The sequence below is a fragment of the Lontra canadensis genome, unplaced genomic scaffold, assembly GCF_010015895.1.
Source record: "Lontra canadensis isolate GAN:19392208 unplaced genomic scaffold, GSC_riverotter_1.0 scaffold107, whole genome shotgun sequence".
Taxonomy (NCBI): Eukaryota; Metazoa; Chordata; class Mammalia; order Carnivora; family Mustelidae; genus Lontra; species Lontra canadensis.
Window position 1 is genome coordinate 4,907,702 of NW_022631101.1, and position 27,129 is coordinate 4,934,830.

A 27,129-nucleotide genomic window follows, 5' to 3' on the forward strand; every position below is an offset into this window, starting at 1 on the left:
GAAGGGGGTAGTGGGGAATTTCGTGTGCTAGGGCCAGATCATCCCAGAAATTCTGAGACGGGAGGTCTGAGTCCATGCAGCAAGAATAGAGGCGAGCAGATCCCTTGGGGGAGGGTTGGGATGGGGAGGGAGAATTGGGGAGAGATGACAGGGTCACATTCACCAGGGGTCCTCCTAAAAGCTGAGGGAGCAGCTGTCCACAGCACACGCCCCATGCCTCTGCTTCTACCATCTGAGCTCAGCTCATTTTGGGGGCTCGAGTGACTGTTACTCCTTCCCCCACATTGTTGCTAATATATATATATATATATATATATATATATATATATATATATGTATATATATCACATCAATGTGATGGGTTGCCCTCCTGGGGTGAAGGGTAGGAGGCCAGGAAACCCTCCTGCGGCTTAAACGCCAGCTCATTCCCTTGAGGTCCCCGCCCCCTTCCCAGAATTCCCCTTCCCTCAGTGCCGTGGCATGCAGCCCCTGGTGGCTTATTGCTGAGGTGGGGTTGGAGGGGGGATTGTCCAGGTTAAGGGAGGCATGCAGAGTAGGGGAGAGGCGCCCCAAAATGTAATTGGCATAATTTGGACGTATTTACAGGAGTTTATGGGAGCGGGATGTCCTATGGCTCATGGAGACCTGAGAAGGCTTTATTGGGGGGGGGGAGAGAGGTGGGGGGGGGGGCTTTGGCTCCTCCCCCCCCCTCCCGGGGGGCCCGGGGGGGGGTGAGGGGTCCGGGGGTGTCTGCTGGCGTCGTCGTCTCAGTTGCATATTATTAATGACTTTTTGATTTTTTTTTTAAAAAACCCTTTCCCCCACCCCCCACCCCCAGCTCCTTTGACCTTCTTCCCTGTCACCCCCGAGTCCCCCCACGGGGGGGGAGGGGAGCGCTAGAGGATGGAGGGCAGGGTTGGGGGAGCGCGGCGGGCGGCCCTGGGAGAGCCCGGGGGAGGGGCAAGGGGCGCGAGGCGCAGGGACACCCCACTCAGGCCCGCGATGCTGCTCAGGCTGCGGGATTTCTCGTAACCTGGGGGGGGAGGGGTCGGAAACACAGGAGGAAGCATGGAGATGGGGGTGCGGGGGAAGGGTCCAACAGACAGACCCCGAGACAGGGTAGCAGGGGAGAAACGACCAGGAGGGAAGGGAGATGGAGAAAAGAAAGAGAGACACAGAAACAGAGAGCCAGAGACAGGAAAAGTCAAGAGACAGAAAAAGGTGAAGCAGAGGGTCAGGAATAGAGACAGACGGTATAGGGAGACAGAGGGGATGAGAGACAGAGACAGACACCAAGACATAACAAGACAGATGGCAGAGGCAGAGATGGACAGAGGCGGACCAAGGAGATGGAGAGAGAGAGAGGTGAACAAATTGGACAGTCAGTCAGCATCAAGGAGAAAGGTTCAGACATGGGGAGGGGGGAGAGACTCAGGGTTAGGAGGCAGGGTGAGGCCCACCAAGCCTCCCTCACCCCAACCCCACCGCAGCCCGCCCCACACTTCCCCTCCCCCTCCCCCATTGGCCCCCTTATCTGAGGCAAAACGGTGGGGGGCAGCAAGGCAGATGGTGGGCAGCCGGGCATGGGGAGGGAGCTTGGTGGAATGCATGTAGGGGAGCAGCCGGTGGGAGGGCTTGGGTGGGGGCTGACCTAGTTGTGGGGAAAGGGGGAAAGGCAGGTGATGGGGCTGTGGGGGGCGGAAAGGAGCAAAAGGGGGCAGTGCCTGGGGGGGGGGCGGCGCTGGAGAGCAGTCTGAGTGGGCCAGGGCACACCTGCAGGTTGTAATGGGGTATCTTTAAAGGGTCATGAAGTCTTGAGGTGGAAACCTTCTGATGGGAAGGTTCTCACAGTGTCTTGAGAGCCCAACGGGTCTAAGACTGGGGGAGTACGTGTGTGGTTTCTTGAAAGCTTGGGAAGATCTGAGTCTGCCAGTGTCTGGGGAAAGTTCCAGTACTTCTCTAGGTGATGCCAAGAGGTCTGTCTGGATGAGGGCATCTTGACCAGAGGGGAAGGGGCCTGGGGCACCGGGGTTGGAAGCCCAGTATCTTGGGGACACCCCCTCCCAGCCATTCCCAAATGCTAACCTGGGGGGAAGGGGCAGGGGGGGACCGAGGGTCTCGCGAGGTCTCAGGCGGTGACAAGAGCTGGGGACAGAAATACACAGAGTCACGGCGGGGGGAGGGTGGTCAGGGGGAACCCCCCAACACAGCCTCACTGTTGGGGGGACGGAGAAACGCCGAAATCTCTTCCTCCTCTCTGGTGTTTTCCGGGGGAGGGGAGCAGTGAAATGGGGGCAGCCAGAGACATCAAATATGGAAGGAGCTTCCGGGGTGGCTGGGGAGGAGGGGGTGGGTGGGGAGGAGGACCAGGGGAGGAGGGGGTGGGTGGGGAGGAGGACCCCGGGAAGAGGGGGTGGCTGGGGAGGAGGACCAAGGGAGGGAGGCTGGGGGAGGGTTAGGGAAGAAAGGGTAACAGGTGTCAGGAGTTGGACTCAGGAGGTTGGTGTGAGAAGAGGAGAAGGAAAGGGTCATGGGGTGGGCAAGGGGCGGGCCAGGGGGAAGGGTCTTGGGAGGAGTTGGGGGATGGTAGTGGAGGGGTCACCCAGGGAGGGCAGAGAGGAAGGGAGGAGCCTGGAAGTACTGGAGTGGGGAGGGACCCAGGACCCGGGGCAGACCGCTCAGTCAGCCCCATCAGCTCCAGCCACTATTTGAGTTCAATGAATGGATTTTGGCATCAGAGGCAAGAGTAGCAGAGACCTCCACCCGCCCGCCCCACTCCACCCTCCCTCCCATTCCCAAATCCTCCCCACCCCCTGAACCCCTCAGTTCTCTGGGGCCCATCTAGACCCGGGGGTGGGGAACAAAGGGTGGTACTGGGTGCAAGCAGGGGGAAGGGTGAGGCGGGAGCAGGGAAGGGGGGGGATAATGAGATGAAAATGGAGGATGAACTGGGGAGACGGAGGGATGGAACGAGAGGAGCCACAGTCCCTCCTGGACGAGGAGCCTGGAAGCCTGGGTTCTCATCCCTGTCTGCTCTGTGGCGGGGGTCGCTCAAGGCCCCCCTGAACTTCTGTGGAACAAGGGGCTTGAAAAAGGCTGTCCCTGGAGGCTCCCCAAGTCCCATGACAGCATCTTTGTAGGCTGTAAGCGGGAATTCTTTGGGCTATTATCTCTATTTCTAAAGAAGTTTCCACAGACTGTTGCGATCAAGTGCCTTCAGGCAGCTTCCCCGTCACTTTGAAGATCAAATCCAGCCTCTCACCAAAACCTGTCACGATCCTTCCTACCCCCGCCCCGCATACTCTGTCTGGCACCCTGTTCCCTTCAGATACTCACTTCCAGCCACACACCCCTCCTTGCTTTTCCTTTGACAAACCAAGCTCACCCCATCTCAGTACCCCTGGACTTTTGCACCTGCTGTGCCTTCTGACCAGCTGGCCCTTTTCACTGTTCAGGTTTCGGTCTTACCTTCTCAAAAAGCCCTTTGCAGACCGCGCCCACCCCCCCAAGCCCAGTCTGAAGTGGCCAGAGTAATCCCCGGATCAGGGGGTGGCAAACGTTTCCTGCAAAGGGCCAATTCCTAAATATTTTCAGCTCCGTGGGCCACACGTTCTCTGTGGCAGCTCTTCCACTCTATTTACAAAACAGCTTGCTGGCAGGCTTGGCCCCTGGGCTGAAGCGTGCCAATCTGTGCTCTAGCATGTTCGCTCTGTGATGGTGGATTCTTGCTCTGCGCGCTGCCAAATTTCCAGCGCCTGGAGCTGTGCCCTCAGTAATGAGCTGCTCGGTGAAGGAGCGGATGGAGGGATGGAGGAAGCAAGCCCTGTGCCTTAAGCTAGGGTGGCTCCGAAGACTACAGAATGTGTGTTCGCTTCCTGGCAGAAAATAAAAGCCGGACCGTGTTTGCTGCAAGATTCCTCGACTACCTCGCCACTCTCTCCCCCTCATCTGCCCACCGCCAGTCCCCAGCCCCGTCCCTTCCGCCCCCTCCCCATCCCTGACTCCCTCTACCTTGTCTCTTCCTCTCCATCCCTGTGCACAGCCCTGAGCTGGGTCCAGGCAGCATCCTCCCCCTCCCTCTGGGCCTTCATCCAGCCTCCTGACCTCTACAAACACAGCCCAAGAGCCGACCTGCCCTCCCCAGGGGCCCTAAGCAAGGTCCTGGCCTTTCAGTCCAGCCCGGCTTTCCTGCCTGTCTACCTGCCAGTCCCCGGTCTCCTCAGCTTTGCTTGTGCTGGTCCCTCTGGTCACCACCGTCTAATGGGATCATTTCTTCGCTTGAGGTCAGGCTAACTCCAGACATCAGTTCCTTCGGGAAACCTTCCCTGTCACCTCCCTCCTACCCTGGAGAGTTCCGAGTGTTCCGCATACTGCGTGTCCCTGCGCTACCTCCACTTCCAGAGATCACCTCAAACAGGGACTTTCTAGGTCGGTGTCTGCCTCTCCCATCAAACTGGGAGCTCCCCCGAGGCAGGGGGATGGTCTTCCCTGCTGCCTCCCTGCGCTGAGCACCAGGCCAGGGATGTGCGGGTACAGACAGGTACCCTGTGCATGCCTTGGTCTTGTTCACAAGCCTCTGCGTGAGCAACTGAGTCCCCCTCACCCCGGCTTGCACCCAGAAGTGTGCTGGGTGTGCACCCTGCTTTCTTCATTGAATTTAAAAGACACCCAGGCGGGGAGGCAAGGGGAGAGATGAGGATAGGGGTGAGGCTGGGGCTCAGTCATGACCGGCAGGGGAGGGAGGTCAGGCACGCGGTGGGGAGGGCTGGGTTAGATCTGGTGGGTGAGTGAGGGGCAGGGCAAGTCCTGGGCAGATGGGTATGGGGTCGGGGGTCGTGGCTGCAGGTTAATTGGATGGAGCCGTTCAGTGAGGGGACGGGAGTCTCGGTCAGTGGGGGCCACATGTTCTCAGAGGGGTTAGTCAGGAGGGAGGTGGGGATCCAAGGTTGGGGGCTACTTACCCCGGGGGGAGGGGATTCGTCCGCTAGGGGGATATCCAGGCTGCAGCGTTGGCGTTGAGGTCGGGCAAGAAGCTTGGGGGGCCTGGCTTATGCCAGTCTGGGGGGAGCAGTGGGGGAGCACCGATGGCTGGGGGTGGGGGAAGAGGCCAGAGGGTCGGGGGGGTGGGTGGGGGAGATGGAGATGGAATAAAGACAGGTGAAGGGTCAGTGGTGAGGAAATTTGGTGGTGGGAGGGGTCTGGGAAGGGAATTTGGGGCCAGGGGATGGGGGAAGGGAAGTCCAGCACCTCCTCCCCCATCTCCCTCTCCCCCCTCCCCTGAGGGAGGGAGAGAAAGAGAGGGAGGGTCCCGGGGCCAGTGGAGGGCACCTCACCTTTCCGGATAGAGCCATCAGGGGAAGGGGCATAGTCGGTGAGGAGGAAGCAGGCTCGGTCCCGGCTATAGCGGCCTCGGCTCCCAGGGGTGATGGGGCTCTTGTCTTCCGGGGACATGGCGGGCTGGTCGATGGCTGGGCAGTCCTCATGGGCAAGCGCAGCTGCGGCAGGGTCCCCGTTGGGCCGGGGATCTGCACCGGGGGGGTCAGACAGAGACAGAGAGGACAGAGTGAGGTGTGGGAACTCAAGGTGGAGGGGAGATTAGCAAGGAGGGTGTTGGAGAATGTTAGGTGCCAGAAGTAGGTGATTGAGGGGCACGGTGTCTCAAGGAGGGGACAGGAGGGGTGCACAGTTGGAAGCAGGGTGTCAGGGTGTGTGCTGGTGGGTTCAGGGAGCCGGTCATTGGGGGAGGGTATTAAATGCTGGGAAGGACAACAGGGAGAGGGAAGGGCAGTCAGGGGTGGGTGCAGATGGAGGGTGCTGAGTGGTAGGAAGTGGTGGTTGGGCCAGGTATTAGGTGCTGGGAAGGGCAGGACTGGGGTGGGGAGTTGGGCATTTGGAGGGTGGTTAGGAAGTTTGGTGGGTGCTGGGAAGGAGGCTGGGATAGGGTGCTGAGGGGACAGTTGGTTGAAGTGAACTAAGTAGGACTGGGATGCAGCGTTGGGTTGGTAGGGTGCCTGGGTTGGGATGGGTTTGGAGGATTGGCTGGGAGATCTAGAGGACAGAGAGGGAGTGGCTTAGGGACGGTGTTGGGTGCTGGAAAGGGAACAGTGGGGAAGGGTTGGGAAGGTGACAGGGGAGGGAAGGGAGAGGTGGGGGTCCCCCAGGGTCTGACTTAAGCTATTTTTAATTGGCGTGAAACTGGGTCAGCGGCTGAGGGAGCAAGATGAGGGCCAGGTGGCCCAGCTCCCTTTCTTGACCTACTTAAGTCATGGGGGTGGGGGCCACCAGCTCCGGACTGCCCCCAATCATTGCCTCAGAGACACAGACTCTCTGGGGGGAGGGGTGGGCAACACCCAGTCAACTCTCTTCTAGCTCATCTCCTTTGCTTCCCCTCTTTGTCTCAGCAGCCTTTGTCTCTCAGACCCCTCTTGGGCTGCTCTCGCTCTTGGCACAGCCCGAGCCAGGCCCTAGGTCCCGAGTCACCATCATGTGGCCGGTCCGCCTCCGGGCCTATCTTCTTGGCCTCTATCTTCTGGGTTTTTAAGCCTTGTCTCCTCTCTTGGCCTCACTGTTATTAGAACCTGAACTCTCTGCCACTGACCCTATCCCCACCCCTCCCTCCATCTGTCCTCACTCTCCTGCTCTCAGTGACAATTGCCTGATTTCTGACTGTTGCTTTTAGACTCTTTTCTCAGGGTCATCACTGGAAGCCTCCGAAGTTGCAACTGTCCTTTCGCCAGGTCTCCGGCCAGCCCATGATTCCCACATTAGACCCGCTCAGTGCCGATGTCTGAGTCCCCCTGGCCAGAGGCTCATTACTCTGCCTCCCAGGTCCCCCGGAATGTCTGTCTCTCCCCAAGCTGTCTCTTTCACACAGAATCTGTTTCTGTGCCTTTTCACTGACCTCAGCAATAGCCGTTCCCCTTTCCCTCTCTCCTCTGTCGTGACCCCCCCATCTCTCTTAACCTCAGCAGTGACCTCCCGCCCCCCACAAACCTCTCCGCCTCCCCACGCCCCCCACCCCATGCACCCTTCTCACCTGCCCGGTTGATCTCAATGACTTCCTCCTGAGCCAGAGGGCAAGGCTCCCCAGGGGCTGGCAGAGGAGGCAGCCCCATGATCCCGAGCCCACCCGCTCCCCCCCTGAGCAGCCCGGGGTGCGTGTGGGGGCCCGGTGGGTAGGCCCCAGGCACAGTCACCCCCACGGAAGGTGGGGTGATGGGGGGCGGGGGGCTGATGCCGCCGCTGCCCTGGTGGGCGTGGTGCGGGGGCGGTGGGGGAGGGTCGGGCTTGCAGTAGTTGGGAGAGCCGGGCTGCGGGGGGCGGGGGATGTGTTTGTTCTTCTTCTTGGGCAGCTTCTGCTTGGCCATGGCCAGCGAGTAGTACATGCCAAAGTTGTTGACGATGACGGGCACGGGCATGGCGATGGTGAGCACCCCGGCCAGGGCACACAGGGCCCCGACCAGCATCCCCGACCACGTTTTGGGGTACATGTCTCCGTAGCCCAGGGTCGTCATGGTGACCACGGCCCACCAGAAGCCGATGGGGATGTTCTTGAAGTAGGTGTGGTTGGAGCCCAGGATGTCATCGGGGTCCGCGCCGATGCGCTCGGCGTAGTAAATCATGGTGGCGAAGATGAGCACGCCCAGCGCCAGGAAGATGATGAGCAGCAGGAACTCGTTGGTGCTGGCGCGGAGCGTGTGGCCCAGCACGCGCAGCCCCACAAAATGGCGCGTGAGCTTGAAGATGCGGAGGATGCGCACGAAGCGGACGACCCGCAGGAAGCCCAGCACGTCCTTGGCGGCCTTGGAGCTGAGGCCCGACAGGCCCACCTCGAGATAGAAGGGCAAGATGGCCACGCAGTCGATGATGTTGAGGCTGCTCTTGAGAAATTCCACCTTGTCCGGGCAGAAGGTGACACGCATAAGGAACTCAAAGGTGAACCAGACCACACACACGCCCTCCACGTAGGTCAGGAAGGGCTCCGTCTCCACCTCCACATTGGTGATGTTCTCTGGTGGAGCCCCGGGGATCGGGGAGGCCTGGGTCACTGTCTTGTTGCTGATATGGATGAAGCCTTCGTGGGTCTCCAGGCAGAAGGTGGTTATGGAGATGAGGATGAAGAAGAGGGAGGCGAAGGCCACATACTGTGAGGCAGGGCAGGAGAGAGAGGGCAAAAGATGACCCAGGCATCTGGTCAACCAGCCAAGTCCACAAGACCCTCCCGGCGGCCCTTTTCCCAGCTCCAGACTCCAGGGAAATTCAGAAGCCCCATACCTCCATCACAGCCCGCACCCTGCTGTCCCCTCTAACGCCTGAAAAAGGGGAGGAAAAGGATCGGAGGCAGCTCCCCCCAGCTTGGGATAGGAGCCGGCTCCAGCAGTGGAAACAGATGGGCAACTGTTTTCATGGAAGCAGCAATTTCTGGTCCTTTGCTCCATGTCCCAGACCACCTTCCCATACTCTGTGTCCTATCTCAGGACTTCCCAGCAGGGTCCAAGGATGCTGGGGGGAGGGATAGGGGTGGGGTGTGGGGGGAGACCAAGATCACTCACCCTCTGTGTATCAGAGGCTTTGGAGCTCAGCTTGGAGCCAAGGGAAGGGGAAGGGGGGAAGGTGGGTGGGGAAACAGAGTACCCGACGGTTAAGAAAGTCTGGATTTGAATCCGGCCTTTCCTGTGCCTAATTTGGGCAAGAAGTTTAAGCTTTCTACACCTCAGGGTTTTTGTTGTTGTTGTTACCAGATTATTATGAGGATTATGTTAAATGAATATACAGAAGTCCTGGCTCCAGAAACAGTGCTTGGCCCAGCATCTGGAACTCAGTAAGCAAGACTGTGCTCCTATTAGGGTACGTGGGCATCCGTTAGTTGGAGACAAGGTCAAGGCCTTCAGAGAGGAGCCAGGGCTTAAGGACTCTGGTCCCAATGTCCGGCTCCAGAGAAGGGAGAAAGCTCGGTGTCACCCTCAACTGGAGAGGACAGCAAAGGGCTAGAACCACAGAGGGGTGTTAGGGCCATAAATAGGAAAGGAAGTGAAGAGTCAAGTCTGCAAAAATTGAAAAAGAGAGAAGCAAGGAGGGTTGGGGTTTCAGGCTGTGGAGAGGAAGGGAGGGTCAGGGGCCCAAGCGTCAGGGGAGATGGTGGAGCCAGGGCCATAGAGGTGATGAGGCTTTAGCCAAAAGTGCAGAAAAGGGGGTGGGGCACACATGGGTTATTTCAAGATGGGGAGAACCAGAGTCCTGAATGCAATGGTGTGGATTTTGAAGAAAACCGTGAGGAGCAGAGGGGGTGCGGTCAAGAACTTAGAGAAGGAAGGGGACAGAGTTGTCCCCTGGAGATGACAGTGGGCTTTATCAAATATGCAGAGAGGAGAAGAGTGGGGTTAGTGCCTTGCAGGGAGAAGGAGATGGGTGTTAAGGCAAAGGGGGGCTTTAGTCAGTTGGGTAGAGGAGGAAGGAGGACCTGGGCAGCTTGAGTTTTAATCAGGGATGCAGAGAAAAGCGGGGGCCCAGGCTCCGACTGCAGACAGGACCAGACCTTGGGGTGGGCTGGGGGCCTGCACACCCCTTCAGCCACTCCCCTTCCTCCACAGGGCTGGGGGGCGGGGTCTGGGCTTGGGAAGGCTCAACTTTAATCTGAAGTGCGGAGCAGAGAGGTGGGCCAGAGTCTGCCGCACATACAGCCCTGGACCTTGGGGTGGGCTGGGGTCAGCGCGGGCCCTCTCTGCCCCGCCCCCCTCTTCGTTTCTCCGCAGTGGTTTAAGAGGCCAGAGGCCGCTGCACAGCGCATGCCCCGTGCTCCCCCGCCTCCTCCGAGCCGGGTGCGCGGCGCAGGCTGCGGCACCGCAGTGGGGGCGGGCCGGCCGGGCCGGGGGGCGGGGCGCGCGGCGGCCAGCACCGAGGCCAGCTCCCCCGCCGCAGTGCGCAGCCGCCGCAGCTGAGAGCGGTCTTAACCCCTTCCGGGCCAGGAGCAGAGCAAGCAGGGCGCAGCCGCAGTGCCGCTGCTTCGCTTCGGGTGGCCGCGGGCCAGGAGTTTAACTCCTTCCCTCCCAGGGCAAGGAAAGAAAGGTGGGCACCCGCCGCAGTGCGCGGCTGTAGAGTCTGGACTGCGTTGGGGCTGGTTTAATCCCTTGCCCTCAGGTGGTTCAAAAGCAGAAGGGGCAGGAGGGCAAGAAGTCTCTGTAAGAAGGGAAAGAAAAATTACGGGGAGGGGAGGGGAGGGAGGATGAAGTAGGGCTGTACTCTCCACGTTGCACTGGCCTCTGCTCCCAACTCTGTCTGTCCAGCTCTCTCTCTTGTAGGCTGGAAAGTACCTGGCAAGCCCGACACTCAAAAACCATTTGTGTAGTAAGTGAGTGACAACCCCCACTCCCCCATAACTGTCCCGGACCCCTAGTCTCACCTCAGCACCCTTCAATGGGGTCACGAGAGAAGGGCGCCCCAGCCATAGGGGAGGAGGCCACTCAGAGGCCTGAGGGGCATTTAGGGCCAAGGCCCTTCGGAACCTCCTCCTCCCTACCTCCCCCCACCCAGCCCCAAATCTCGCCAACTCAGCGCTTCCTGGGACCAAACTTTATGCAGTGCCTCTGGGCTACCCCCCCCCCCCCCCTTTCGCTCCCTCCCCTGGCGCGAATGCGACACTGCGGCTCCACGTCCTTCCCTGCCCAGGACACGGCACGGTGGGGGGTGGGGTCGGACAGGTTTCTCCGGGTGTTTGGGTGTTCTGGAGGCTAGGAGAGGGCCCGGGAGTTGTTCCTCTTTCCCCTCCTTTCTGATCCCCCCCACTATGAACTGTCCCCCTCTCTTCCAACACAGGGAGGAAGTTAGTAGGAGGAAGAGGTTCAAGGGAGAACAAAGGGGGAGGGTAGCTATTTAGCCTAGGAAGTTAGAGACGTTTGAAGGAAGTTTTGGGGGGAAGGTGAAGGGTGCTTTGGGAAAAAGTCTGGCATTTCAAGGGAGTTAAGATTAGAGTGTGAACTCTCTGGTTCACTTTTGGGGTAGGGGAGCACAGAGACCCAGTCCTGGGGTTTGGCTGATGGAGAGGCAGGGAGCTTGGGAAAGGGGGAGTGCGCAGAGCTGGGGTAGGGACCAGTGGAAAGATACCGAGGCAGAGTAGAAAGAACTGGGAGCTATTTTGAGAGGAAGTTTTGGGACAGATATCTGGGGGTGGGGGAGGGAGTCCCAAAGATTGAGGTTCAGTAAAGTAGGAGAAAAGTCAGTTGATTGACTTGGAAAAGGACTGGGAGGCTCTGGATGGGGGATCCTAGAGATAAAGAGTGGGAAGGGAGAAGAAGCTGGGAGAATCTGTGGATGAAGAAGGCATATGGGAACTTCTGGAGAGGAAAGACATATTATGGGGGCTCAAGACTCTTCTGAAGACACTGAGGAGGAGTGTGAAAGGCTTGGGGGAAGTCTGGAGCTTTATAGGGAAAGTCCTTGGGATGGGAGTTGGCGTGGAGGATGCAGGAAGATATGTGAACACAGACACAGAGGGGACTGGATAGGGTCCCAGGAGGAAAGGCTCACCAGGACTCCGTGTTGCAGCAGGGGAGAGGGGGAAAGTGTGCTAGCCAGAGCAAGTGGTTTGGGGGTTCACAGGGGTCCAGGAGGTTCTGAGATTGAGGCAGAGTCTTCTAAGACTTTGAGAGCACAAGTGGGGTTCAAAAATAGCCAGAAGACTCAAACTTGAAGAGAGGGGAGGTGTAGGGAGAGGAGCATAGGGAGAAAGAATCAGGGAGAACCCCAGGGACTGAGGGTTGGAGAGGAGCTTCAGAGGAGAGGCAGCTTGCAGGGAAAGGTAGGGGCAGTGTTCACAGAGTCTGGGACACTGAAGGTTAAGAAGGGAGGTTTTCTGGGGCACCTGGGTGGCTCAATGCGTTGGGCCTCTGCCTTCGACTCAGGTCAAGATCTCGGGGTTCTGGGATCAAGGCCCGCATTGGGCTCTCTGATCAGGAGGGAGCCTGCTTCCCCCTCTGTCTCTGCCTGCTGCTCTGCCTACTTGTGATCTCTATTTTCTGTCAAATAAATAAATAAAATCTTCAAAAAGAAGAAGAAGACGAAGAAGAAGAAGAGGAGGAGGAGGAGGAGGAGGAGGAGGGGGAGGAGGAGGAGGAGGAGTTGGAGGAGAGGTCTTCTGAGGGTCTGGGGATGGTCCAAGAAACTGAGGGCTGCAGAGGGGTTCTCTGGCGGTCTGAGGGGATGACCGAGAGAGGTGAAAAGGATTTACAGGGGCTCAGAAGACTCGGGGCTGGATAAAGTTCTTCTGAGGGTCTCAGAGGAGTCCAGGAAAGGAGGTAGTGAGGTTGTTCAGAGAAGCCCAGGAGATTAACAGACGGGGCATAAGTTTCTAAGCGTGTTGGGTAGCCTAGGGAAGCCGGGTGGGGTTTGGAGGGATCTGGAGGATTCTGAAGGTTGAGGAAGCGTCTTCCGAGGACCTGGGGATGGCAGGGAGAGGGGGTGTGTTCAAAAAAGTACGGGAAACTCGGGGTTGGACAAAGAAGCTTTTCTAGAAGAACCTGGGAGGCCCAGAGACCAGGAAGGCCAGAAGGGCTTGGGACCCGCCGCGAGATTCTGGGGGTTAGGATGGGGGCACTCCTAAGGGGCTGGGATCTCCAGGAAAGGGGGGAGGGATGGGGGCTCCGAGAGCGCGCTCACCCTGGCGGCCCGCGACGAGTAGGGGTCCTCGAAGAGCGCCCACACGCGGGGCTGCCAGCGGCGCCACCACGTGCCGCCTGCGCCGCCCGCGCCCCCTGGCGGCCCCCCGGCGCCGCCGCCCGCGTCCTGGAAGCAGAGGCGCTTGAGCTCGCCGCCCGCGCCGTCCAAGCCGCCGCCGCCCGCACCCGCCTCGTCGTCCAGGCCCGCGTCGTGGGCGCCGGCGGCGTTGGCGGCGTTGGCTGCGCCCGCTGGGTCCGGAGCCTCAAAGGAGTCGAGCGCCTCTTCGGCGTCGCGGTGCTGCCGGTAGGTCATCCAGCAGCAGGCCTCCACGTCGGTCTCGTCGATGCCCCAGAAGCCGAGCTCCTCCTCGAAAAGCGGCCCGCACACGTCGGCTGGACAGTGCAGCTTGCCTGTGCGGTAGTAGTTGAGCACGTAGGCGAAGACTCCCGGGTGCCGGTCAAAGAAGAACTCGTCAGCGCCGGGATCGTAGTCGAAGCGCGCCGCCGCCTCGGGCTCCGTCAGGCCGGCCAGCCGCGTCCCCGGCAGGGTGCGCAGCGTCGAGCGGTACGTCTCATGGCGCACGCCGCCCACGTTGATCACGATCTTGCCGCTGTCGCCACCGCCGCCGCCGTGCCGCCCCATGGCCGCCGCCGGCAGCCCGGGGCATGGCTCGGCGCGCCGGCCCCCGGGCCCGCGAGGTGCCGGGGGGCCCGCCGAGGACGCGGCGGGGCCGGGCTGCGCAGACTGCTGCTGCTGCAGCGGCGGCGGTGACAGCGGCGGGGGAAGCGGCGGCGGGGACTCGGGCGGCTGCAGCGGTGGCGCCGGCTGCTGCTTGCTGGCCCCCTGGCGCCCGCGGAAGGACGAGACGCAGACTGAGCTCAGCATTGGACGGGGGGCGGGGCGAGAGGGGCGGGGAGTAGGGGGCGGGGCCTCAGGGGGAGAGGCAGACAGGATTGGGTGGAGGAGGTGACGCGAGGAGGGGGCGGGGCCGCGGTAAGGGAGGAACAGAACTGATTGGCCTGGGGGAGGTAGGGCGGGGCTGAGGCAGGGAGAAGGTCGGGGACTCCGCACAGCCTAGCTGGACGGGGCGGGGCTGCAGGTGAAGCACACCGATTGGATCTTTCCGAGAGAAGGGGCGGGCGGAGCTAGGCGTTAGGGGGCGGGACCGACAACTAAAGCTGCGGGGCTGGACCGCGCAAGGAAAACAGAGGAGGTGGGACCAGATACGAGATCTGAGTGAACTGAAAAAAGGAGGGGGTCCAGCAGAGGAAGGGGACACGTCCAAACTATTTAAAGACTTCTGACTGGCATGGGGGAGACGGTCCTGACTGGACAGAGAAAGGACCTAAAGAGTTGGCAAGCAGGACCCGGTGGGGAAGGGAGGATGGAAACAGCTCGCTTGGGTCCCTAACTTCGCTTTGTCGCCACAGGGCGGATCTTAAAGAGAGGCAGGGCCTGAGAAAGTTAGGAGCAGTCCTAATTGGCCTGGGAGAGTGAGGGGGCGAGACTGAACGAGGGGCGGGAACTGGAACTGGAGAGTAGAGTACTTTGGCGAGACTGGCACTAGGCTGGACTGTAAGGAGGAATAGGGACTGAGACCCAGTGAGGAGGAGCGGACGTAAGCGAGGCCTGGAAACCTGAGAGCGTCTGGCTAGGACTAAGAAAGGGGGCAAAGTAAGGAAGTGGAGGGGCCGGAGCTGCAAACTTGTCCTGGTCAGACAGGGCTGGGCCGGGAAAATGAGGGTCAGGATGGATGGAACGGATCTGAGGAAGGTGGGCAGGGTCTACGAATGGTAGAAAACCTCTTAAAGGGCGCTGTGGGAAGGCGGGAGTATGGTTCTAAGAGGCGTGTAAGGAACCAGGCTAGGCGGGGTGGGGCAGGGTTCAGAGTAGAGAACGGATAAGGGTACACTATGGGAAAGGTGAGACCTGCAGGGTACAAAGATACTGGGCTGGTTGGAAGGGTGGGACCTGGAATGGGGAGTCTTGGGGCTCAGAACCTGGGAGAGAGTCCTAAGAGTCAGTGGGGCTTTAGAGGGCGATACAAGAACTTCCAACTGCTGATGAAAAAGGGACCAAGTATACACAACAGCGAACTGCAGACTGGAGACCAAAGGATGAATGAGGACTAGTGAAGAGGGAGCCTTAAGGGCGGCGGAGGGGAAAAACCTAAGCGCTGGGAAGGCTAGGAAATAAGCAGGACCAATGAAAAAATGGGGCAGGGCTAGGTGTCCGGGAGTCCCGGCGGGAGGGGAGAGAGGGAGGTTTGGGGCGGGGCTAGATGAAGGGCGTGTCCGGCCCCGCCCCCTTGGCTGGCCAGACGCCTAGTAGCAGGGCGCAGGCGCTGGGGCGGGGCCAGCGGCTGCTGCCCGGGCTGCGGCGGGAGGAGGCGGTGCCTGCGGGAGCGAAGGGGGCGGGTCAGGGGCTGCGGGCTTCCTACCGCGGCACTATCCCTGGCCCGCCGCCTCCCTCTGCAGGTGCGGCGGCTGGTTCGTATCGCTTACCCACCCACCCCCCGCTCCCGTTTCTGTGTCTCTCGATGTCTTTCTCTCCCCTTTTTCTGAGTACTTGTCCCCTGTCTCTGCCCTCACCGCTCTGAGACTCTGGCCCCTCTTACAAGTCTCTACCCTCCCTCTGGGTCTCTGTCCCATTGTTCTCTGAAGGTGTCCCTCTCGTCTGAGTCTTTGCCCCCATCCTCTCCCCCAATTGTGTCTCTTTCCCCCCTACCCCCAGTCTCTTTCTCCTGGTTTCTGTACCTTTTTCTCAGGGATTTGCCTCTATCTCTGGGCCTCTGTCCCCTCCCGGTCTCTATCCGCCCTCTTTGTGTCTCTGACCTCCACTACCCCCTCCCCGCCCCTCCTCGCCAATCTGCCCCTTCTCTGGGTCGCAGTCCCCCTTGCTCTAGGACCCTGTCTCCCACTCTCTGGGTCTCTGTTCCCTCCAGCCCTCTGTCTTCTTTGTGTCTCTGTCCTCCACTCCCCTCTCCCAATCTCTACGCCCCACCCACTTCTCTGCCCATACATCTGCCTTTCTGTCCCCCTTGCTCTTGTTCTCTTACAACCTCCCTCCCAGTGTCTTTTTCCTCTCCTCCACCACTTTCCCTCCTTTGTAAGTGCCTTTTCTCTTTCTGCCCTTTCTTTTTCTCTGTCCCCCTATTTGGGTCTCTATCCTCGCTCCCTGTGTCTCTTTTGCCCCCTTCTGAGTCTCTGTCCCCACTTCTTTGGGACTTTGTCCCGCTGTCCTTTGGTCTCTGACCCCCCCCCATCACACCCTCTAACCCCCATCCTGGCCAGGACTCGAGGCTGCGTCACTGCGGAGAGAGTTGCAGAAGTGGGGCCCGTCCTGCAGACCAGGGAGGTAGCTTCCCTCACCCCCCAGACCCTGGGCTCCCCCGCTGCCCCCGATTCAATATCCTTAATCCAGTATCCGTGAGCAGTCCTAAAGCCCCCGATGGGACCCAGGAAGGCAGAGAAAAGACATCGGAGCTTCCTACTCCTCTCTGCCCAGAATTCTGGTGTATCCCCAGGCAGAAGCAGTGAGTCTTGAGGTGAGGGACTGGACTTAGGCTGAGGCTTGGGTTGGGTAAGGTTTCTGAGCAAGTCGGGTGTGAGGGTGGTGACTGGAGGAGGGGTTGGGTAGGCCTTAGGGGTGGGAGTAGGGGCTAGAATAAGGACCTAAATCAGCCATGCTCCCTTATATCCTCTCCCTCCCCCCAACTCTACTTTTCTCTTCTGCTTTTGACAGCAGCCAGGCACAGGATCAAGTTACCAAATCAGCGATTTTTGCAGAGGTCAGAAGGTGTGGGAGAAGGTGCGAAGGAGAGGGAGGAGGCTGCCACAGAGGTGAATATGGGATGAGACTCCAGATTAGAGACCACAGGAGCAGGAAGGAGGCCCCAGGGCAAGGAGTAACAGGATAGTCCAGACTCCATCAGGCCCTGGGAAAACTGAATGCCATCACTCCCTCATGGCCCTCCCCAGACCCCACCAGGTTATGTGGGGGGATTTGTGAGCCTGGATTCTGTACCCATGGGGTAGGGTTCTGGAGGCATAATGTAGGCTCCAGCTATGGGACGCCCAGCCTTGCAGACAGACCAGAGGGAAGTGGACTCTATTTTTGGCCATAGACACTAGTAGGGTGTAGGCCAAAATTTTTCCTCATCTTCAGACCTTTCTCTTTCCTCCTCCTTCCCAACCTATCCTTTCCCTGAAATTCCTGAAAGCTCCAAACTCCCACCTCCGTCATCCTCGGCGCCCTCTCTTAACTTACCCTCCCCCATTCTCCAAGGCCCTGGAATTGGAAAAGGGTATCCCGCTTCCCGATTTCTAGGACCCCAGGATCGTTCCTCCGCCCCCATTCCTATCAGTTCTAGGAAACGGGGTCTCCCGAACACTAAAGCTGAAAATATGGAGACTCTGCCTAGGAACCTTAGTTCCCCAGACCCTCCAAGAACCTTGGCCCCCAAACCTCGTTATTAAGGAAGAATCTCTCCGCTGTAATTTTTAAGTCTTCATCTCCCGGTATCCCGCCTCCCAAACTGGGATCTGGGCCGTCTTACCGCCCCCAGTCCCTGTGCCTTCTCCCCCTCCCCCGTACTCACCCCAAGTCGAGGCGGGGCGGGGATGGGGGAATCCGGGGCTGGCGTTGGGGGAGGGGTGACCCAGCCCCGGCAGCTCAGGGCAGCAAGAGGCTGCGGAGGGGGGGCTATGACATCATCGCCGGAGGAGGGACAGCACAGCTCCCCCCAACCCGGGGGCTTCAAGCCCCGCCTTTATGGCGGACCCTGGGGGGGGGTCTCAGAATCCCAGAGGAGAGAAGAGGAACAGAAGATGAAGTCTGCGGGAATCGTATCCCCACCCCTTAAAACAAGGGTTGGAAAGCCCTTTACGATTCAGCCACCACCCCCCACTGCCACCTGTCGCTGCCGTCGCGACCTGTCGCCTCCCACGCATGTTGTGGCTGCGCCCGCCCCCGGCAAAAGAACACAGCCTGGAATACAAGGTCCGTGATGCTCCGCGGTGCCGGACGCCTTTGTCTACAGAGGGCGTAGGCGAAGGGCTTCATGGGATTCGTAGTACAAGGCTCCCTCACTGGTGTGAGCCCTTTTTTCCTTTCTTCCTCAACTCCAGAGAGCTGAACACTAATTTTTCTCTCCAAAAATCGTGCGCTTAAAATTTTTTTAAAAAGCGGGAGGAGAATCCAGGTAGGGTCAATGTAAATAACGGGTTTGTACTGAGTAGCTAGTTATGCTTCGGCTACCACTCGGTGCGCGTGCGCCTAGCCAGCGCGCCAACCGGTGCCCTGCGCCCGCGCGGGCCCGCCCCTTTGTGGTCCTGCTTCCCGAGAGCGAGCGCGAGCCAGCCCCACTCGGGCACCGCCTGTTAGGTTCCCGCGATCGAAGACCGCTAAGTAGGTCCGCAAGAAGACATCGCCAAGAATCCAGAGGGGCCCTGCAGGCGGAGGCATGTCCAGGGCCTGGAAGCCAGACAAGCAGAGGCGAACACCACCCCGAGCAATCTGCAGGGCGACAAGAGAGGCCACTGGGTGTGTCACACGCACCGAACCCTCCTCTTCCCGGGGAGCCAGAGCCTTGCCCCCGCCCACAATCCCCGGCACCAGAAGTGTTTCTGTGGCCCCTCCTTGGCCCTGGTGATGTCTCACTCCCAGCTCCATCCTCTCAAATCCCATCTTACTGCATCACTCTGACTTGTTAAGACCACCTACCTGGATGACATAGTCCTGGGCTGTAAGGTTAAACCAGACCCCACCAAGTAGGAAGGAGACTGGAGAAAGTGTTGGAATTTTCGAGCACTGGATGAGGTACTGAAGGAAAAGAGGACCAAGGGGAGTTGAAGGATTCCTGCTCTGCTTAAAGTAGATACTCAGAGCTTTGTGTGGTCAAGCTCTACTGCCTTCTCTATCCTTACCGGCTCTGCCCACCACACACATACATAATCACTGCCACTTCCTTTAGGCTCCCTTTTGAGCAAACCTTTTCCTCCATCTACTTGTAGGTCAAAAAAATGCTGGCTCCGTGAGGCACACAGAGCCCACAGGTGTATTGCAATTGTCTAACAGTTTCAAAAATGTTTTAAAAATTATTTACCAACTGTACACCACAGTGGTACAGATTGTATCCTTGGAGTCCAGTGTGGTGCAACCTTAGACAAGTCACTTAACCTCTCTGTGCCTCAGTTTCCAATTTGAAGGTGTTAGTTGATAGTAATACTTCAGAGATACTGTGTGAGAAATAAATGAGTTAGTTTGGAAGAATGCCTGACACATACTAAGAGTGTTATTATTCATGAGCCAGGAGGTTTCAAATAATGTTTTCAGCTTTCGCCAACAAACCAGAAGATCTGGCTTTCCCTGCACGGAAACACTTGGCTGGAACTGAGTGGCCAAGAGCTGCCCTTTTTAGATTGATGGGGTACCTGCTCTCCCATCCCACCACCCCCAAGTCCTTAAGAATACAAAGCTAGGCTGTAAATATTGTAAATGTTTACATTTGGAAATGACTGTAATGTAAACGACTACCAGGAAGTCTATTTTCCGTAAAAACCAATAGTAATTACCTTGTTAGGAAGGTAAGGAATGGTGAGAAGTTAATTTTGAGTGTATATCCCTCTTGAGAGAGATGACAGCATCAGAGCATTGTTCCGAGTACCTTAAGTGGGTTAATTTATTCAATTCCACAACATACCTAAGAGGTATTAGTGACCCTACTTTAGAGGTTAGGAAACCAAGACCAAGGAACACTAAGTGACTTGTCCAAGACAGCATAGCTCTTACGTGGCAGAGCTGAATCCCAACCCCAGGCAAGCCACACTGAACCACGATGATCTCCCTGGTTCGCTTGGCTCATTACGAGCCCACATCCTGGACATTTAACTCGGAGCCCCGCAAACTGAGTTTTCTCTACCCTCTCAGTAGTGCCAAAGAAAACAGGGATAGAGTCACAGAAATCCTGACCTGGAAGGAAACCCCCTCTTCCCCCCGGGAGCTACAGGGCTTCTTGAGCAGCTTTGATGTGGCACCATGCCCCCCACCAGGCCTGAAACTCTCTTGGCACAGCTTCTGTGAGCCTCCACTCTCCCATGCCTCGGGCTGCTCCTGCCCTGTCTCCACTTCTCCCTTGTGTGGGTGTTCCCCAAGGCTGCTTCTGGGATCTCTTCTTTCTCCCAGAAAGGGCTCCCCTCTTCTGTGGCTGATCACTGTTGGGGAGCTAATGCCCCCTGACTCTTCCTGCAGTTCCTTCACACCTCCCCCAGACCCCGCCAGGCTCCTTAGGCTTCTCACTCCCATTCAGTCCTGAATAAATCTCCATCACCATCTCCTCCTGTCCGGAGTGACTCTGCAGAGGCCTAGGAGGGGTCCTTGCTCCCTCCCACTACCCCCCAGCCTGTCCCTCGTGATGCCCAGTGCCTTTTGCCCTGCGATACCTCTTAACCATTTATTCCCACCCTTGGGCATTGTTTTCCATCAAATCCCTACCAGACACTGGGTCCTCACCTCCCCCAACAGCAGGGAGACTCCTCCAATGGCGGCATGCAGGGCCTGGATCTCTTCAGTGGGTCCTGTGATGAGGGATGTGCCCGTGTCCAGGATGGCAGCACAGCCCTGAGCGCAAAGAGTCAGCCCTGTGCCCACGTTCACACTGTGAGGGGGCAAGGAATAGACATTGGAGCCAGTGTCCTAGGAGTCCAGGCCCTCTGCCCTTCCTCCCTCAAACATAGGAGCCCTAGCCCAGCCTGTCTCCCTCAGACCCAGGAATCCTGGCCCCCAGCCCCTCCTCCCTCAGACCCAGGAATCCTGGCCCCCCAGCCCCTCCTCCCACAGACCCAGGAATCCTGGCCCCCAGCCCCTCCTCCCTCAGACCCAGGAATCCTGGGCCCCAGCCCCTCCTCCCTCAGACCCAGGAATCCTGGCCCCCAGCCCCTCCTCCCTCAGACCCAGGAATCCTGGCCCCCAGCCCCTCCTCCCTCAGACCCAGGAGTCCAGGCCTCCAAGCTCCATTCTCCCAGAACACTGGAGATGAGGCTCTAGCCCATCCCTCCCAGACCTAGAAGGCCAGGTCCCTCACCGCTCCATGTGGATCTGCCAGTAGGCAGGGATCGTGACTGGCAAGAAAGTGAGGGGTGGGATATAGTGAGCTGGATCTGAGCCACCCAGGACCAGCTCTCCTCCATCCGCTGCCTTAGGATCCCTGTAGAGGCAAAGTACTGGCAATGTCACTTGCCAGACCCAGGAGGGGCCAAGGAAGGGAATTCCTGCCAAGGGAAGGTCTCCAGGTTCTAGGTGGGAGTAGTGGGGTACAGGCAGGGCCTAGAAGTTGTGACTGGGAAGCAAAGCAAGAAGTGAAGAGAGAGAGGACTGTTCTTGAGGAAGGTCAGGATTGTAGGGTCCTGAGGGCTTTCTGAAGTGAGGATGGGACTTCTTGATTTGGCTGTGGGAGATGGAATTTTGGGGGTGGAATTTAAGTGGAGCATTGGGGTTTGTGAATTGGCTCTGGCAGGTGTGACTTGGGTAGAAGTGGGGTGGCTTCCTGGGTGCATGGTGAGACCTTCTGAATTGTAGGTCTCATAGTTCAGAGGTGGTAGACTTCCTACTTGGCTGAGAGTGGCGGGGGGGGAAGGGCAGTGATTCCTGGAGGTGCAGGAGGAGAGATCTACACAGTGGGTTGACTGAGTGGGATGGACATCAGGGTAACTGAAAGTGCATAGGCTTTTATGCCTATGGGGGATGGGCCTCCAGAGGGAAGGTGGGGACTTCCTGGATGGTGGGTGGAGATTTCTGAACATAAGGTCAAGCTTCCTAAAAGGAACCTGGGACTTCTTAGATGAAAATGGGTAACTTAGGGGCACCTGGGTGGCTCAGGGGGTTAAGCCTCTGTCTTTGGCTCGGGTCATGATCTCAGGGTCCTGGGATCAAGCCCCGTATCAGGCTCTCTGCTCAGCAGGAAGCCTGCTTCCCCCTCTCTCTCTGCCTGCTGCTCTGTCTACTTGTGATCTCTCTCTCTCTCTGTCAAATAAATAAATAAATAAATAAATAAAAATCTTTTTAAAAAATAAAATGGGTAACTTCTGACTTCTGGAGTGCGTTCTCAAATGGCATTTGGGTTTTCTGTATAGTGAAGAGGGCATTCCTAAGTTGAGTAGGTAGAGCATGGAGTTTCCTGGTTTGGGTTTGGAACGTGGAGCATTTAAAATGGTGGTGAGTGTCTTTCATGGGTCTTAAGGTTGCTTGGCCAGTGGAACTTTTGAACAGGTCTTGCTTATATTGACTGGGTCGGTGACTTGGTGAGTGGAGGATGAGACTTCCTTTAGTGGGTAAGGGGCTTCCTAAAAACAGAAAGCACTTCCTGGGGCTAGGACTCATAGGAAGGTAGGGGCTAGGACTCATAGGAAGGTAGACCCTTCCCCATTACCTGTTGAGGTAGAAGGAGAAGATGGGTTTATCCAGCATCCCCTCGTCCACCAGTGTATCCAGTGGGGGCCGAACTCCTCCCACGGCCAGAATGGGGAAACCGAGGCCCAGTATCCCATCGAAGTGGGCAAAAGTGAAGACCAGGCTGGGCTCCCACAGAGCCTCTCCAAAAATCACTGATGCACCCTTAATTCCTCCAATCTAGGGATAGATGCAAATGAGGCAAGTTATTTCTTGGAGGACATTACCTTTGTAACCCTGAGATCTTACGAACGAAGGCCTGAATCCCACATTTGGAGACATTTGAAAACAACTCCAACTGCCTAGGAAGCTGCTTCTCCACTTAAGAAGCCCACCCTTTAACCAGGAAGCCCCACCCCTGCTTGAGAGACCCTGCCCCTTTTACTCAAGAAGCCCCGCCCCCCCACTCCAGAAGCCTCACACATTTGCCCTGGAAGCTCCGCCTCCCAAGCCACCTCCCTAAGCCAGATCATCTTAGACATTGGGGTTCTCCCAGGCTCAAGTCTTCCTGGGGTCAAGGGTCACGCACAGTCAGCTTGTCCTCACTCAGGATGCCATTTAGCTTCCCAGTTCCATACTGAATGGCAAACTTGGTCCCATTGGGTTGGAAGGAGCTGGAGGCTTTGGAGTTGAAGCGGTGGTGGAACCCTAGGTCAGAAGATCAGGGAGGTGTCACTGGGGAAAGGGAATATCCTCAGTGCCTCCTGCCTCTGTGTCCTTGTCACCCCTAAAGGCATGTCAGAAGAGAACAGTGCCTCAGAAATCCCTGGGAAGCCAAGAACCAGGCCTCCCTTCTCTCATCACCTGTGTTCAGCCTTATCATCCCCCATGAAATCTCACAGCAGCGGGGCACCTGGGTGTCTCAGTGGATTAAAGCCTCTGCCTTTGGCTCAGGTCATGGTCCCAGGGTCCTGGGATCGAGTCCCGCATCGGGCTCTCTGCTTGGCAGAGAGCCTGCTTCCACACACCCCCCACACACCCCACACCCCGCCCCTGCCTGCTTCTCTGCCTGCTTGGGATCTCAGATCTTTCTTTGTCAAATAAATAAAATAAAATAAAATAGGAAAGAAAGAAAGAAATCTCACAGCAGGGCAAACTCAAGAAGTGGCATCTTATGGATGGGACCCAGAGGTTGGAGGAGCCAGTGTCAAAGACGACAGAGAAGTTTTGTGGGGGTGTTCCCAGTCCAATTTCCCCATAATACTGGGCCTGATGGCAAAAACAGGAGAGAGGGGGAATGAAGAGCTTGGCTTCCTAAGTGGGGAGGAGGGCAGGGACTCTCTGGGGCCATGACTCACGTTCAGGTAGTTAGAGAGAGGTACAAAGACAGGCTTGTCCCCAGGGGATGGGGCCTCCAAACTGGGGGGCACTGCTGGCTTCCCCCATCCCCTCAGTGGGTTCAGGGTCCTATGTCCAGGGTAGACTCGGCGGAGAGGGATCCTGTTGGGGAGAATACTGACAGTTAGGAAACTACTCTTCCTGGAGACCCTCTATGACAGAATGTTCCAAATATGATAAAATGATAAAGCAAATGTCTCTATGGCCCTACAATAACTGTCATTACCAGAAAACCTACAATAACAACCTTCCAGGAAACCCAACGAAACACATATCAAACCATGATGACAAATTTCCCCAAAGACTTTACAAGAGCAAGCCATCCCAAACAGAGTTTCCCCCAGAATCTTTCAATAAGAGACATTCCGAATAACATAAACTAAACCATCCTCAGGAAGTTGACATTTACAAAGGTTTCCAAAGACCCTAAACATAAAACTAGCCTTTGCAGGGCACTGGGTGGCTTAGTGGGTTAAAACCTCTGCCTTCGGCTCAGGTCATAATCCCAGCGTCCTGGGATCAATTCCCACATCGGGCTCTCTGCTCATTAGGGAGCCTGCTTCCCCCTCTCTCTCTGCCTGCCTCTCTGCCTACTTGTGATCTCTGTCCGTCAAATAAATAAATAAATAAAGTCTTAAAAAAAAAAAACTAGCCTTTGCAGAAACCGTTCCTGGCATGCTTCTCATCATGATGTTAGAGACAATTTTCCTTACTATTGGTGGGGGGAGAGGACAAGCACCAAATCCCAATTTCATTCTTTATACTAAATTATGTTCCAGATAATCAAAGAGTTAAGGTGAAATGTAATTTTTTAAAAGATTTTTTTCTTATTTATTTGAGAGAGAGTGAGCAAGAGAGAAAGAGTGAGAACAAGTGGGGGAGGAGCAGAGGGAGAGGGAGAAGCAGACCCCTCGTTGAGCAGAGATCCCGATACAGGGCTTGATCCCAGGACTCCAGGATCATGACCTGAGCTGAAGGCAGATGCCTGACTGAGCCACCCAGGTGCCCCATTAAATGTAATATTTAAGAGCACTAGAATGAAGTACAATGTTTAAATGACTCTGGCTTTTCAAAGCATGATAACAAGATCAGAAATTATTGGGGAGAATGTTGATGAATGGGACTCTAAAATTTTAAAACTTTGTACTCCCTTTTCCCAACACACAAAGCTGTTAAAAAAGTTGTTGTTGTTGTTGTTTTAATCTAGGGGAAATAATTACAGGTTATATGCCAAAGAGTTAATACCTTTAATATGCAAAGAACTTTTACAAATAAGAGTAAGATAAACAACCCAGCATTGGGGAGACAATTTGCCATGGTTCTCTCACATTTCCAAAGAGGGACTTTGTCAAGGATTTCCTTTAGTGAATAGCCTTGGGAGAAAGACAGTGTCTCCCTCTGGGGCAAAGAGCAAGTAGGTTTATGATCCACTATAAAAGGTTCAGTTTCCCTAAACTTTGGGTTCCTTTCCTGTAATATACCTTACTGCATGTGCAGGTCTCAGCCAACCCTCTTCATCTCACCCCATGGTAACTGGGGTTCAGAGAACTAATAACCTGGCTACTACTGTTGCCAAGGGTAATAACCCATCCTTGTCTCTGACCTGGGAGTTTTATGTTTTCTATGAGCACCCATGAAATGAAACTGTGGCAAGCTGACTTCACAGTTCTTGGAAAATAGGCAAAAGGACATAAACAGGCAAAAGAAGTACAAACAGCTTCTAAACAAATAACACCTTTTTATATTAGATGTTCAACCCCAGTAGTCGTCAAAAGAATACAAATGACAAGAGTCAGAAACATTTACTGACCCTGCAGATTGGCAAAGAACCACCGATACTGTTGGCTCCGGCTGTGGATTGATGTGGATCGATACAAACTTTCTGGAGGATGATTCAGCAAGTATGTATCATAGGGCTTAAAATTGCACACATTTTAGCCCAACTTAATTTCGGTTCAATGAGTTTCATCTATAGGAGATCACTGGACAAGTGCACTAAGAGGTGTTTACGAGGATGTATCTAATTTTGAAAACTGGAGACCAACTAGCTAGGCCTTGGCTCTGCATGGAACATGCATAGAATGGAATCCATTCAAGCACTAAAAAGGAGAAAGTAGGGGCACCCAGGGTGGCTCAGTTGGTTAAGCGTCTGTCTTCGGCTCAGGTCATGATCCCAGAGTCTTGGGATCACATCCTGCATTGGGGCTCCTTGCTCAGTGGGGAGCCTGCTTCTCCCTCTGTCTCTTCCCCTGCTTGTAGGCTCTCCCTCTCCCTACCTACCCCCCCATCAAACAAACAAACAAACAAACAAACAAGCAAACAAATGTTTATGTGGTCAAATTAAAAAAAAAAAAAGGAGAAAGTAGCCCTCTATGCCAGTGGTTCTCAAACTTTAGCAGGAACAGGAACCACCTAGAGCAGGGGTGAAGGGCAAAGATTTTGTAAAGACTTTACCCGCCATTGGTGTCCGTTGCAACCACTCACCTCTGTGAGTATAGCATGAAAACAGTCCAAGGCAACATGACTGGGTTTTGTCAAACTCCATAGCAGGATGAATTTGGCCCTTGAACTAAGTGTTTGCCAACCCCTGACTGAGAAGTGAAATTCAGAGCTTGTCCTTTCTGATTCACTAGGTCCGAGATGAAGCCTGAGAATTTGCATTTCTACCAAGTTCCTGGGTCACGCAGATGCTGTTGGTCTTGAAATGATTCTCAGAGAATCACTATCTTTTGCGCTGGCTTGGGAAATGGCCATGAGCTTTTTGGTTCAAAAAGCAGGTTAGCAAACATCCTGTGCAGTAATATTTTTGTCCTATTCTTAGTCACTCCTTGGAGCCCTGCTCCCTCCCTCACATCTTTGCCCCCCATGACTCAATCTTTGAGAGGCTCAAGAATGTCAAGTGGGGAAAATGTTTCCTGGAAGAGGACCCCTTGTCCCCCCGCCAGATCAAGAATTCCAGGGAATGGGAGAAGAAGTGAGAGATTGGGGTTTGGGGAACCAGAGGCCAGGGAAAGGGGGAGGTCACTGGGGTCCCCAAAACTGGACTTCTAGAGACCTAAACAGTTTGGAAGATGTGAGTCTGGGGGAGTCACAGCTCTGAGTCTCCAAGATCTTGTTGGTTTGGGGTAGGGGGAGTCACATGTCTGGAGACCCCAGTACAAGATCATCAGAGCTCAGGGTGGGATCTGTGGGGTCCTCCCAAAGCTTGTCTGGAGACAGGAAGGACAGAGGAGCCCCCCAGTGCAGGGTCTCAGGGTTGGAGGACCTTAGACTGAAAGGGCTGCCCTCTTAGGACCTAACAGGGTGGAACCCTCCCACCCCCTGCCGGGTGAGAGCCCCGTTTGGAGATCTGTGAACCCAAGAGATAGGAATCATGGGTCTTGGGGTGCTAGGTTTGGGAGTCACTGAACTGGGGGGCTCCAGACTTAAAGGGCAAGAGGGGGAGGGGCCGTCCCCTGTTTGGGGTGGTGATGGGGTCCCCAGTACCGGATCAGTGAGGCCCGGGCGGGCTCCACAGTCAGCGGCGGCGGCGGCAGCAGCAGGAGCAGCAGCAGCGGTAGCGGGGACATCTCTAGGGACCCGGTGGAGACCCATGCGTTTTCTTTCCCCAGAGTCTCCACCCTGTGCCCCGCCCACCTCCGGGGTTCGGAAGTGACCCGGGCCTGAAGGCTCTCTGGGAGTGAGGGGGGACCG

At 56.5% G+C, this 27,129-nt stretch overlaps 2 protein-coding genes across 2 annotated transcripts; both read right to left on the minus strand.

Moving 5' to 3' along the window:
- Positions 1-1,497: 1,497 nt before the first annotated feature.
- KCNC3 (potassium voltage-gated channel subfamily C member 3) lies at positions 1,498-13,618 on the minus strand. The gene is given in 6 exon segments (XM_032838895.1): positions 1,498-2,145; positions 4,962-5,067; positions 5,069-5,088; positions 5,334-5,525; positions 7,037-8,144; positions 12,652-13,618. Coding segments are annotated over 6 exon segments (2,328 nt in total). The 5' UTR covers positions 13,537-13,618; the 3' UTR covers positions 1,498-2,128.
- A 4,237-nt stretch (positions 13,619-17,855) lies between these two features.
- NAPSA (napsin A aspartic peptidase) lies at positions 17,856-27,101 on the minus strand. Its single transcript, XM_032838896.1, has 9 exons — positions 26,923-27,101; positions 23,397-23,538; positions 23,184-23,307; positions 22,628-22,746; positions 22,079-22,278; positions 20,735-20,857; positions 20,164-20,308; positions 18,376-18,474; positions 17,856-18,168 (listed from the first exon to the last, which is right to left on the minus strand). The coding sequence occupies exons 1-9, from the start codon at positions 27,003-27,005 to the stop codon at positions 17,929-17,931; spliced, it is 1,275 nt and encodes a 424-aa protein (XP_032694787.1). The 5' UTR covers positions 27,006-27,101; the 3' UTR covers positions 17,856-17,928.
- Between the last annotated feature and the right edge of the window lie 28 nt (positions 27,102-27,129).